General features: G+C 40.3%; 2 protein-coding genes across 4 annotated transcripts in view; one reads left to right on the plus strand and one right to left on the minus strand.

Moving 5' to 3' along the window:
* Nucleotides 1-14,778, plus strand: part of LOC138758331 (spermatogenesis-associated protein 6-like) — a 153,174-nt gene that overhangs the window by 135,394 nt on the left and 3,002 nt on the right. The window lies entirely within an intron of this gene.
* Nucleotides 6,484-14,778, minus strand: part of LOC138758317 (excitatory amino acid transporter 3-like) — a 92,676-nt gene continuing 84,381 nt past the window's right edge. For all 3 annotated transcript variants that reach the window (XM_069927078.1, XM_069927069.1, XM_069927087.1), the window contains 2 exons: nt 8,302-8,478; nt 6,484-7,481 (listed from right to left, as the gene is read on the minus strand). In XM_069927078.1, the coding sequence (XP_069783179.1) occupies nt 7,295-7,481; nt 8,302-8,478 (364 nt within the window). In that variant the 3' untranslated portion in view covers nt 6,484-7,294. The remainder of the gene's footprint in view (nt 7,482-8,301; nt 8,479-14,778) is intronic.

Genomic DNA, 14,778 nt, shown 5'->3' on the forward strand with positions numbered 1-14,778 from the left:
ATAAAAGGCCATGCAATACTAGGGGTCATGAAACCATCACTAACCAATTCAATGCAGGTTTTTAGAGAAGCTTCTTTCTGAGAGGGAGATCAGAACATTAACACCTTCTATCACATGAACATTTGTTGTAACAACAACAAATACATTCAATGTTTGAATGGAATAAAAAGATATGATAATAGATGGAATTAAGAAACTGGCTTACAGAGAGGCTTGATAAACCTAATTACCTGTTCCTGTGCTATAAATTCAATTCAAATGCCTTCCTGTAAACTGTAAAATCATAGCACACTTTCACTTAGAGGTCTTTGCATCCCTTCTTGAAAATTATGATAACTCTTCAGTTAAAAGGTCCCTGCTGTCAAAATGTGTATTACACAAATGAAGTATAGGCCTTTGGCATTACTGTCACTGGTAATTCATTTTGTTTTTCTTTAATTTCAAACTAATTACATTGTCAACACAAGAGGCACACAGGAGACTGCAGATGCCAGAATATGAAGCAAAAAGCAATGTACTGAAGGAACTCCTCAGGTTGAGCAGCATCAAAGGGGGGAAAAAAGAATTGTTGATGTTTTGGGATAGAATCCTTCATCAAGATGACTAATTAAACTGTCAGCCTGCCCAAAGATGATTGAATAGAATTACTATCTGAAATAAATATACTGATGTCAAAACTGAATCTGTAGACATCTGGAGATAAATGGTTTGGAACTTTTAGATATTTTACTAGTTGCCACTCTGGCAGATTATTTTTCATTGCAAAAAAATCTTCAGACCGTCCATTTATCTTCTTATGGGATCAGTAGTTGACATGTTCTTGAGTGGGACCACCTGAATTTCCCAATATACCTTATTTAGATCTTAAAACCAGAGCTTGCTGGCTCAAAAGATTGACATTCAGAAATATTTTAAAAAGCATCACAAATGAAACAAACAATTAAGAATAAATGATGTTTCATCTTATCAAAAAATGAATGCAAATATATTAAAGTAATTAATGCATACAAACAAAGAAAGAATTAATTCATTTCTAAAATGTACAAAACTGTCAGACAAAAATCTGGTAAAAAATGTAAATATGTATAAAAAAGCCATCTGTGTGTGAAATTATTGACTTAGTCATTGCACATATGTAGATGGAGGTCTTTTTTCAATAAAAAAAACAAGATATAGAAATATCCTCCATGGTCTCTTTTTTTTTGTCCCAACTGCATTCACTGTTGAGAGTTTCTGATGGCTTTAAACCATTTCTGCTGATTGTTTCCAAATTACAAGTACCGCTGATTACTTTAATATGACATCTTTTTCATACTCATGAGCAATTATTTCAAATGTCCTTCAATGCTAAGTATAGTCTGCTCAGGATAACTATATGGGTTAAAGCCCTGCAGTAAAATTCCTATTTACTCCTCATTTTGTGGAAGATTTGAAGATGGAGCAAAAACTGTTCAGAATAGTTATTCCCATGAAATTCCAATGGTGGCTGCAAGCTTGTAAATAATCAAAATCACCATTTTGTTCATGTAAAGCTTTGTAAACAATGGTACCTCTGAATCAAATGTATATGCAAACAATTCCAGATAATGCTTCTCAATTTCTTGCAGTTTTGTTATATTGTTATATTAAATACTGTTATATTTTCTTTACTTTTTTTCAAAAATACAATATTATTATTTATTACTCACAAAAGATCACAAGATCAAAAGAAAATTCCAATTTTGCACATGTAAAATGCATTTAAACAAGTTTATTTTAGAAGCTTCTGCAATGACATCATAATAACTTCGATAAGACGTTACATGTTTGAGGATAATTTATTAAAATGCGTTGAAATACATCATTTTCAAAGAATTTATGTACAAGGTAAGAGAGGGAGGAGGGTTTAACTGTCCACAGACAGAGCTGTGGAGCAGTTAAAAGGGGTGAATTCCATTTCCTGCCAACATTACTGCTTAATTACAATTTTAATGATATAGGTTTTTCATGGAAGATGAAAATGTATCTGGAACCTAATAAATACCAAGTTCCATTTCATTCCTTAACTTAGAGTCAGAAAGATTATGGCTAGTTTGATTGGATGGAATCCTAAACTAGCTTTACCAGAGATAGATGGAGTGCACATCACCCACCCTAGGTAAAGCTACTCTCCAGAACCCAAGTTAACCCAGGATATGGGGAAAAGGCAGGTAGGTCATCAGATCAGCCCATGATCTTATTGAATAGTGGAACAGGCTTGATCGGCCAGATGGCCTATTCCTGCTCCTATCTTATGTTCTTAACCAACAGCCTACACACCCTACGAAACATTAATAACACCCACCTTCTGCCAACACCCACATTTTGCCAGTGAGCAGCCTGTACACCATTTCACACCCTTCCCCAATACACACTCCTTTCAGATGGTGCTTCTCACTAAGAACTAAGAGCTTCCTAAGCTTGCCACTTGTTTTATATTAAGTCATCCAAGATAGCAGTGTGTGTGGCAAATAGCTCAAATACCCATGTTCTAGTGAGAATATATCAGCCAATAATGCTTCTTCCAATTCTGGAAAACTAATTCTTGGATAAAAACACAATTACATATTACCGTGCCATCTATCTATAATCTAATAATTCACTCATGTTCACTGCCGTCTACTTGCACAATGACCAGTGAAGGGAGGTAAAGGTTTGAACCAGCAGTCCTCTGTTGTCATACAGATAACATAATTTCAAAGAGTATTGAAGAAAATCTGGGAGGGAAGAATAAGTAATAATAAAAAGCAGTTAGGAAAGTGTTCAATCACCAATAATCTGACAATTAAATACAAAGAGCTATCTATCTTGTACTTAAATGATAAGTGATTAATTACTGAAAACTGGAAGAACACCTTTGTTAATATAATGTCCAAGATCTGCTAAATGGAATCTTCAAAAAAAACAATCATGGGACAGTAACATAGCACACAAGAGCAAAGAACTACTGCTGGAATATGCAAGGTAATGTTCCATGTTGGTTGTCACAACCCAATTGCAAAATTCAAATGCCAACAGGAGAAAGCTTGAAATGCATTGCCAGTGCTTTTTCATGGGAGTGATCAAACTAAAGATCTCCAAGCAAAGGCTGCTCAAGAAAGTGAAGGTGACACAATTGAGGCCCTCTTTGGCCCATAACAATCTGAATTCAGGGGAGGGTGTTCCTTGCTGAGACTTTACTTGCTGGCCAGCACTATACCACATGGCTCATTTTCTTGTCCTCTCTCACTGATGAACCAACAGGCTGCCAACCAATGACATTCAATCAAATCTAAATCCAAATTTTGCAGGGCGGATCCGTTTGATCTGCAAGCTGTTCAGATATGGGGCCTCGACTGGAAATGCTGACAATTTTTCCCACACGTATCGGGGGTGTAGGTTAATAGGGTGTAAATTTGGCGGCATGGCCTCATGAGCCAAAATAGCCTGTTACCATGCTGTATTGTATAAATTTTAACTTGAAACAGAGGTTTCTCAACCCACTGAGTTCCTCCAAAGGTTTGCTTTTTGCTCCAGATGCCAGTCTCTTAAGTCTCCATTTTACTATTCCACTGCAAAGTCTCTTCAAGGTATCGGGAAATACAAAAAGTGCAGATGATGTATCAGCCTGCTGACTTTGAAGACGTTTCCTTCCTCTCTTTAATGGGAGTTCAGTGAGACCCTTTCTCACTGGTCTCCTGTTCAACTGCATACTTACTACAGCTTGCTTCTTTAACCACATCTCCTTCCTCAGTACTTGTCCTCACCACCATCTTGTCTCACATGTCATTAGCTCTGCTTCCAGGCCTCCCAGTTTGGTCCCAGCCAGGTTCTCGGGTACATATATTTAATTCAGATCTCTCAATGATTCTCCACCCTCTCCCCCTCCCCTCCCCCCCTCCCCATCATGTGTGCCATGCATCACCACCTTCTGGCCCTGTTTCTTTCTCTGCTACAGCTGCTGGGTTCACTTTACCAAATGTGTCAGGACCTGATATCATCTTTGTCAACCACTGGATTCATTAGTTAAAGCAGCTGCTCTTTGTGTTCATGACCTCCACAGAGGATCAGGAATGCCCCCAATTCCAGGCTCATGTCAATCCAAGGGAGTTTCCCTGATTTCCCGCCTAAATCCAGACACCCAAAGCTCCATACTCACTCTCCCTTCAACTTCAGCACCTGAAATTATATAGGTCGTACTTTACCCTCCCACCTAACCCAAGGGTCCTAACTCCTCACAGCCTTTCTTCTTTGCCACAATTCTCACCATTGGTCCCACCCTCCTCTGACTTTGTAACACACCCCAGCCCCAATACCATTCCTCCCCCTTTCTCCTCCCCACTTTTCCCTCATTTGATTCTTTCCACATCAAATTGATGTCACAATATCAACTGCTTCAACTTCTTCACTCCCATCACTCACTCTAACCTCACCCTATCCAAATGCACAGCACTCCACTCACTTTGCACTAATCCCAACCGGACAGTGCACAGAGACAAGGGCACTGTAGTCTGGCAGGCTGACCTCTTCCTTGCAGAGGCCAGAGAACAGCTCTTGGATACCATCTCATACCTGCCATGTCCCCATCAATGAATAACAAGCCACTGTCTACCATACTGCCACAGCTCTCATCACATCAGCAGATCTTGCCTCCACAGTGCTCAATATGATAGTGTCTCTCTTCTATCTCTTACTCAAGGAGCATAAATAGTATTATTGAGGTAGGTCCATTGTTTCTGGCTGCTTGTGCCCCACTGAACTTATCTCCTCAACCCTTGACTCTATCCTTGCTTTGCCCCTTCCCACATACCTTGCATGCCCTCCACCATTGTGAAAATGTCGTCATACAGGGTCTCAATCCAAAATATCAACAATGCTTTCCCTCAATGCCATTTCCCCACCTCCCCCACCCTGTTGCTGCTTGACCCACTGGCCTCTTCCTGCAGTGTGTTTTATGCTCCATATTCCAGCATAGCTCTCTCTGTGTCTGCAAATGGCTTCAGTTTTTGATTGCACGTCAAATCTCTTGGCCTCAGGAACAGAATGAATTCTATCAACATTTAGTTGGACAGTTGCTTCAGAGCTTTTATGTCATGATCTCAGCAGTTTGGTGTCAATGAATTTTTTGATTAAGTTTGTTTTGGTTCTGAGTGACATTCAGAATTGTTTTCATGTTTAAAGAAAACCTTTTTGACAGCATTTAAGCATGTTGAGCCTTTTGCTTCCATCATTAACCAATTTTTGATTTTTTTTTTCCTTCTTGGATCCTGTCTATATCACGAAAGTCAAAAAATAATCCTTTTTTTTCTTTTAACCATAACCATATAACCATTTACGGAGCGGAATTTGTCATAATACTTTGGAGTTTGGTGATAAATCCCAAGTATTAAAATGTCTGATTCATTAACTAGAAATCTGCAATAGGCAATACAGTATATAAATGAAAATGAAATCTGACATTGTGCTCAGGATTATTTAATATAACTGCTACATTTCTTATGAAACCCATATGACTGATCAAATTACAGGAATAAATATAAAGCAAAAATGTTTCAGCCTGAAGCAATGGTAATGTTTTATGCAAGAATATCAATCTATTTCAAATGTGTATAAACAAAAAACTCAACTCAAATGCAAATTGTAAAGGATGTGAGGATGGGGGATAATAGAACTTAAAAGAATGCAAACAATTTTTGAAATCTAAAGAAAATACTGTGGAAACTGGGAGTACGTTATTAAAACAGAACAAGGTCGAAATTCTCAGCAGGTCAAGTAGTTTGAAGAAGTAAAATGGAGTTAACAGCTTGGATTTTGCTGAAAGGAGCCCTGTTTGTAGTTGCTTGTGACATTCCTCACAGCCTGGTTGAGAAGGTGCTGTAACCAGATGGTAAGACCATGTGTGACACATGGGTCTCGGCCAACTTTATTGGGTTATAGGGGCATTTCAAAACAAGTCACAACCACATCTGGTGACCTTACGTTGATGGCAAAGCCCCATTCTCGCCTTGCTGTCTTGTCAAAAACGATAGAAACATTTTATTAAAATGAAATGAGACATTATTTATGAATTATTTTTCAAAAATACAGAAACCTCAAAGAAATTTAACAAGGACCTATTTAATAGAAAAAGATTTAATGAAAATATAATTAATTAATTATATCTCACAAAAAATTTTTCTCACGATCAAGAAATGGGAATTCAAATGAATGAGTTCCTATGCCACGCACTACGTGGTTAGTGTGGCAGTTAGCATAATCCTATCACAGTGCCAGCGACCTGAGTCGAAACTGCCACAGCCTATAAGGAGTGTGTGCACGTGGATTCCTCAGGGTTTCCTCGCACATTCCAAAAAAATTATTCCAGTGTTAATCAGTAAAATTGTTGCATTTGAGCAGTAAAATTGTTGCATTTGAACAGTGTGGGCCGGATGGGACTGTCACTGTGTTGTATTTCTAAATTAAAGAAAAATCTCTTGACTACATTAGAAAGGTTGGATAATAAGTTTATATTTGGCCACTGGAGCCAAATTGTTTGAAGAGTAACAGCTAGTGCTTGTACACTGGACATTCAATTCCAATTAAGTCAATAACAATGAACAAATGTAACCAGTTGCTGATACTTCCGCACGTTCACATGCTGGAAGGCTGCTCTGACAATAGCAGCAATGTTCATGGGTGTGACATTGCTTGTGGTAGTGATGTCGATGTCACTCCTCTACATGAAGCGAGCATATAACATGTTTAACTCATCATGGAGTGTTGTGCTATTGCATTCTGTGCTGCTTGGCTTTGCTTTATTCTTGGTGATAGCATGCATGCCTTGCCATTGTCGGCATCTATCCATGATGTCCTCTTGGAACTTTATCTTGCTGCAGTACCATCTCTTGGTTTCTCTGATTGACTTGTCAGATTATATTTGGATTTCTTGTAGCTGGCCAGGTTTCCTGAATGGAATGCCTTTAACCTGGCCTTCAATGGTAAGTCAACTTCCCAGTTCATGCATGGGTTACATTTGGGGAATACTTTTAGAGTTTTCTTGGTCACATATTTTTCATCACACTTAGTGATGAAGTAAATTTCTTCTTTCCTTCTTTTAAACAGATTAAAACAGCAATGGGCTGTGGTATTAGAAATTGCCCTGCACTTTATACTACATGTTTAGTGGTGTTCTGTGCTTTTTAAAAAAAAAATTGACAGTACTATCATTAATTGTAGCCAATTAAATCAGGATGTGTAGACATTTTAATTAAAGACTATGTCATGTCACTGTACAGTTAAAATATCTGCAAAGTTTAATTCAGATTGGCATTGGCATCTGAGTATAATTACAGTTCCATAATGGGTATAGAGGAAGACAGTGCAAAAGGTCCTCTTTGCACTGTTTTTTTCCCTCCCTGCATTCCCAGCCTTGATGAAGGGCTTCAACGGGAAATGTCAACCATTCTTTTTCTCCCACTGATGCTGCTTGACCCACTGGGTTCCTCCTGCACACAAAAAGGGTTCCCATCAAACTTCCAAACCACACAGTTTTATCACAAGGAAATCAAAGCTGTGCATGTTATTCTACAGAACCAATACAGACGGCACCATTTTGAATTTACCGATTTTATCCTGGAATTTGCATACTGGCTCATACTAAAGTCAGGAATTGTATGCCTAAGGACCTTACTTCACTGCATTTTGAAATACTGCAATCATGGTTTTCTCAGACATCAAATGTTGATTTTTTTTTGTTCTTTGAAACTTCACAGCTGCCTGTAATGGCTAATTCAGCAATGGAATGGAATGGCTAATATAGCAAATCAAGGGTTGAGACAATTATCATGAACTAATGCACATAGTTATGAATTCTTATCTGAGCCAACAATTATGATTGCCACCCAACACTGATTCTTGCAATCTAATATTTCTTTTATATAGAACAAAAAAAATTATTTCATAAAATCATCATTCTGAGTTCTGTTGGGGCCAACAACTGACTTGCAACAGTTATCCTTTGGTTTCCTACTCCATGCATTTAGACTGGAGATTTAACATATCTTGATCGCAAGCTTATGGAGAAATAATTTGCAGTTGGTCATCAGTGTTCAATGGTCAATATATACTATATGTTCAAAAGCTTATCTTAATGCATTTGTTGTTTGTGGGAATAAATTCATGGATTCATTCAAATTCACAGCTTTGCCAGTGCAATCTCTGTGATGTCTCAATCATAAATTGTCATTCTTATTCAGTCAAAACTGTGACGTTTCTGTGACAGCAACAGAATCTGATTTATCTACATCAAATGCCCCATTGACATACGCTTCTTTTATCTTCATTTCTTCTTTCTCCGAAGCAGGTGTTTCCAAAGCAAAGGGGTTCACTATGTCCATTCCACTTGAGAGATCCATCTGTTGTAGTTCCTTTCTAGACAGTTTCTCGACAATTCCAGCTCCAAAAGAATCTCCAAGTACATTCACCATTGTTCGAAATCGATCCCTGAGGAAGCCAATGTAAAAGTTACGGATTGTAAGCAGAGTATCTCTCTGAGTACACAGTGAAGTACATCCACCAATGGTTAGAAAAATTTGACTTTTCCATATGCTTTATCCAATATGATTCACCAATTCTACATCACCAGTTGCTTCTATTAATGGGCTAGAAATTCTTTAATACATAAAATCATATGTTGAAAGGACACAGTTTAGAGGTCTCATGGCAATTTTTATTGAAGCCTTAGTGGATCATTATATTCTTGGGAAGGAGTGTGTACGTGGATTGCACATTGTCCACAAATAGTTGTGTGCAATAGAACTGACAATCCTTGGACTCAAGTTAATTGGCCCAAAGTTCCACAGAAAGCATAATCTTGTCTCTCCAATCACCAAGGGTGTAGGAAACCTCTTTGGGGTAGATTTTCTGTTTAGTGGCCGAGGATGTGAATGAAGATAGAGGTATATTCTAAGCCACCAATTCTTTTGGACTTGCATAAAGTTCATGAATACAAATTTATAATAGAAGTCATTCATTCTCTCTTTCTAAAAGCTAGGAATTTTATTAATATTCTTGTAAAAAGGCAACTTTGAGACAAACCAAATGTTTGTGTTTTAACTCACATCAGGGATGAACTTATCAGTTCATCTCCAGCTGCAGCACTAAATGGTGGCAGCTCATCACATTCCAATTCCAAATTTGGTTCTGTGGATTTAATTGGGGAAGAGGGGCTGCAATTAGCCAACTGAACTATTAATCTGATTGCTTGCTTATTGCAGCACAGGAGGACATCCGGCTCATGGGCCAGCTCCCAGCAGAACAATTGCATCTGTCCTTATCACCTCTGTTCTTTATGTCAGTAACTTCTCTCTTCCCCTTTGATTATTTCACTATTCAGCAATATGAAAAGGAAAGTTACAGTCACCAGTAACAAGTTAACCTCCAAAACATCTGGGGGAGACTGAGAGGAAATCAAAACACCCAATAGAAACCCACATAGTCACAGAGAAAATGCACATACTCCATGTAGATGGCAACCAAGGTCAAGTCGAACCCCAGGTCCCTGGAGCTATGAGCCAGCACCATGAATTGCTGTGTGACTACCTCTTTTCATGTGGCTGTCTAGTTATCATAATTAAATCCCCAGCTGAAGAAACCTGAGCCTGACTTTCATTCTACTTGCCATAATGTGCCTTGCAATTTTACATTGCTGATCCCAATCATTAAATAATTAAACATGTAGAACCATCAGTTTAGCTTTGCATCTGATAATTACCATGTTTCCCTGAAATTAACTTGGTTTGAAGCTCCATTAACTATGATTCATCTCATGTAGAAATAGGTGAAAACATAAAAACGTTTTGGTTTGACATGCGACAACCTTTGGTTGTCTCTGAAATGTTTGCATCATGAAGTGTATCTTTCTCCTCTGCACCTGCTTTAGCAGAGTTGCTAGACTCTGTAAGCATGTATACAACCCCTACACGTGCATTTGGAGTAGTGATTAAAGTGAAGATTGTTGGAAATGGAAAGAGCATGGTACATTGATATGAATCACAGTGTGACCTTGGGGAAGGCATTTCTGGGTGAAGAATGCCACATCCGATCAGCAGAGGATTGGTAGTGCGCCTGATTGATTCAGCTGATTGCCATGACTGTCATGCTTTAGGAATGTTTAACAAAGCATCTGAAAGGCCTGAACATTGTCCAAGGTCAGTGATGAAAATGCCATAATCTTGAGTCACAGTCCACCTCCCTCAGTGAAGCTCAGCTCAGGAAATGTAGTAAGCCAAATGTAATTAGACCATATTCCTGACACTTCTCTTTTTAGAATTTTAACTGCCTCCATTTCAGGGGACAAGTTATAAAGTAACATTCACTGCAAGGCCACTGACTCCCACAGTTACCCTGTCAAAACCTCCTCATCCCCTTCTCGCAGTCTCTCCGCCTCTGATGCATCTGCCCTCAAGGTGAGGACTACCATTCCAGGACATCTGAAATGTCTAACTTCTTCAAGCAACGTGACCACTCTTCTGTGGCCAATTGGGCCACCTCCTGCATTTCCTCTGTCTCTCTATTTGCATGCCATTTTAACTCTCCTTCCCACTCCCACACCGACCTCTCTGTTGTTGGCTTCCTCCACCACCAGCATGAGGCCCAATGCAAACTAGAAGAAAAACACCTTGTATTTCACCTGGACATTATACAGCCCAATGGCATAAACATAGAATTTTCTCATTTCAGGTAATGAACCTCTCTCATTCTGTACACCCTATGCTCTCCCTTTTATGCCACATTTCCAGAACACCCACACCCAGCTGTCCACCCATTCTCATTCCCCTTCATTTTTGATTCTTTCCTCCATCCACCCCCTCTCTCTACTTATTCTTCTGCTTTGTCCTTTTCCCTCCCCCTCCCTTCGGTTCCATTGGTCTCCCCTTATACCACCATTGTCACCTTGTCCACATCATTCTCCAGTCTTCGAGCCAACCACTCCTCCAAGTATGAATCATCTTCCTCCACCTGACCCCTTTGTTTTTCTTACCTCTTTCTCCCTTTGGCAGCTTCCAATCTACTGTCTTTGCCGATTATACAGGTATTTCACCTCTGCCTGATTGGTCAATTCGGATTGTGTCTCCCCTCCCACCCTGTCCTCTTTCCACTGCTCCTCTACTAACTTTCCTCAGTCCTGATTAAATGTTTTAACTTGAAACCATTCTTTTTCCTTCACTGTTGCTGTTTGACCTGCTAAGTTCCTCCAGCAAATTGTGTTTGGGTGAGGAAATGTAGTGTCAGGTGCTAAAGAATTTTTCTAGATGGCACCTTACAGAGGTGACTCTTTGCACGCTGTTCCAATGGGAATTATCAAATATTTCTGATCAGAACTGTTAAAACACAACCCCAAATCAAACTTACCTGTGAATAAGGATGTCTTAAGATCAGTAGCAGACCTCACAATTGGCAGAAACGGCAGATTCCGTCGGACCACCTCACCTTTAAACAGCTGACGCTCAGGCAAGATAAACAGCCAGCAAATGGCCCATTTCAACTCTGTGGGAGTTGCAAGCAGTAGACGCTCAGTCCATTTAAACATCTCAGGAGATTTAAAGAGCCAGTGCATTGACCACTTAAGCACAACAGGAGTTACCAGCAGCTGACCCACGGGCCATTTAAAGAAGACCCAACAACGTGGATGCAGAGGGAGGTTACAAGTGAAGCTAAGACATTGGGCCCTGAGGTTTCCATTCTTTACCATCCTCCTGGCCAACATTAAATCCTCAGAAAACAAATATGATGAACTCCAAAAAAGATTAAAACATCAGAGAAATGTGCTTCACAGAAACATGGTTAAACAAGGATTCAGCATTACAGCCCAAGTGCTACACCCTCCACCTCATTGACCAGACACCAGCATCAGGAAAAACCAGGGAAGGTGACATTTGTGTTATCATCAATTCATCATGGTGCACCAACATGAGAGTTATGTTCCAGTCCTGCTCCCCCGACCTGGAACATCTGGAGATCAAGTGCCACCCATTCTACCTGACGAGGGAGTTCACCGCCATCATCCTGGCTGCAGTGTGCTTTCCGCCACAGGCTAACATTAGTCTGACACTGGAGGGTCTGAGCACTGTGATTAGCAGCCATGAGACCCCACATCCTGATGCCTTCCTGATCATTGTAGGGGACTTCAATTAGGCCAACTTGAAGAAGACTCTTAATGTACTACCACCAACAAGTCACATGTGAGACCAGAGGAGTCACTGCTACACCTCCATGAAGTATGCCTACTAAGACATACCATGACCATATTTCACCAAGTCTGATTACCTAGTTGTACTTCTACTCCCAACATACAAGCAAATACTGAAGACCACAGCACCATTGGTGAAGACAGCAAAAGTATGGTCAAGGGAGGTGGAGGAGTCTACAGGACTGCTTTGAATTGGTGGATTGGAACATATTCAATAACTCATCCTTAGACTTGAATTAACATGCAAGAGATGTCACTGACTTCATCAAGACCTGCGTGGATAAGTGTGTGCCCACACGCGCAGAAAAGGTGTTCCCCAACCAGTAACCCTGGATGAATCAGGAAATTTGCAACCTGCTGAGGGTGTGATCAAGGGCAGTTAAGGCCAGGGATCCTCTTCAAGAAGTCCAAGTATGACCTGCGTAAAGTTATCTCTGCAACATAGTGGTAATTTCGGCAGAAGCTAGAGACAGAGATAGATACACACTAACTATGCCAAGGAGTGTAGGCCATTATAGTCTACAAAGCAATGGTGAACACCATAGATGGCTGTAGTGCTTCATTACCCACTGAGTGAACATCTTCTGTGCCCGCTTTGAGGAGAACCCTGCAAAGGCTGAGGACTCTGTAATATCTGTCTTTGAGGACAATGTCAGAACATCATTCAAGAGTGTGAACCCTCACAAGGCACCAGACACTGAAGACGTACCTGGCAGGGTACAGAAAAGCTCTGTCTTCAGCAATGAGAGGTTAAAAATATCTGTGAACACTCTGGCTAGTTGGTTGGCAGAGATTTTCTGAGATTCCCACCTGCTTCAAAAGGGAATCAATCATCCTGGAACCCAAGAAGAGTAGTGTGAGCTGCCTCAACAACTATCGCCCAGTAGCACTAACTTCTACTGTGATTAAATACTTTGAGAGTTTGGACATGGCCAAAATTAACGTAATAGGACTCAACCCACTGCAATTCACCTTTTGTCACAATCGTTCCACAGCAGACACAATATCACTGGTTCTCCACTCAGCTCTGGATCACCTCGAAAATAGGACCACATACATATGGCTGTACCTCATAGACTGCAGCTCACACTTCAATATCAACAAGTTCAAAACCCTGGGCCTCTGCACTCTCCTCTGCAGCTCAATCATGACTTCCTCATCGGAAGACCACAGTAAGTATGAATTGGAAGCAATGTCTACTACTCATTGACTACAATACAGGCACGCCTCACAGATCATGCTTAACCCACTGCTCTACTCACTATACCCCCATGACTGTGTAGCCAGGCACAATTGCTGATGACACCACATTGTTGGCAGAATCATAAATGTCAATGAGGAAGGGTACAGAAAGGAGATAGATTGCTTCATTGAATGGTGTCACAACAACAACCTTGCACTCAATGTCAGCAAAATCAAGGAGATGATTTTAGATTTAGGAGGAAGTCAGGAGAAGATGGACCACTCCTCATCAAGGGCTCAGTAATGGAGAGGGTCAAGAACTTCAAATTTCTGGGTGTCAACATATCTGAGGGTCTGTCCTTGAGCCTCCATGTTGATACAAACATGAAGAAGTCTCACCAGTAACTATACTTTGTGAGGTGTTTAAGGAGATTCAATTTTTCACTGAAGACTTCTGAAAATTTATACCAGTGTACCGTGGAGAGCATTCTGACTGGATGCATTGCTGTCTGGTACAGAGTTGCCAACGCTCAAGTGAAAGGTCCAGAGTGACATCACAGGCACCAATCTTCACTCCATCATGGACATCTACAAGAAGCGGTGTCTTAAGAAAGTAGCCTCTATCTTCAGAGATCCCCAAGTCCCAGGCCATGCCCTCTTCACTCTGCTGCCATTGGGATAAAGGTACAGGAGCCTAAAGATGAGCACTGAGCTGTACAAGAACAGCTTCTTCCCTGCTGCTATCTGATTCCTGATTGATCAATGAACCAAAGATACTTCGTGTGCACTATTTTTATTTATTTTTGAAAGGTGGTTTATATGAACGTTTGCACTGTGACGCTGCCGCAAAACAATGAATTTCGTGACAATACTATCTTATTTTGATTCTAATTCTGCAAGGAGAAAGCATCCCTTCGAGGAAGCTTTAATCACATTCTTGAATCACTTGATTTTTTTTCATGCTAGACTCAGACTATGGTCTCTCTTTTGGCTGCCTGGTATGGGTTATGCAAATGATGTGGCCTGCCCCACAAGCTGAATGAGAAATGAGAATCTCTATATCAGGGTGTGCCTTGGAAGAGGACACTAACAATGATTTACTTTTCCTTTCATTGAGTGTAGAGAATTTCAGAAGAATGAGTGGGGATCTTGTAAAATTATGAAAGAATATATAGGATAGAGGCAGGGATGTTGTTTCCACTGGTCGTTAAGACGAGAACTGGGTTACATCACCTCAAGATTTGATGCAGATGAGGAGGAACTGCTTTTCCCAGAGAGTAGTGAATCTGGAATTCCCTGCCCAAGGAAGCAGTAGAGGCAGGCACACAGGTACATAGAGCTGAGTCCAGTGCCAGATGACCCATGATCTT

Source organism: Narcine bancroftii, chromosome 1, assembly GCF_036971445.1.
Source record: "Narcine bancroftii isolate sNarBan1 chromosome 1, sNarBan1.hap1, whole genome shotgun sequence".
In the NCBI taxonomy this organism is placed as follows: Eukaryota; Metazoa; Chordata; class Chondrichthyes; order Torpediniformes; family Narcinidae; genus Narcine; species Narcine bancroftii.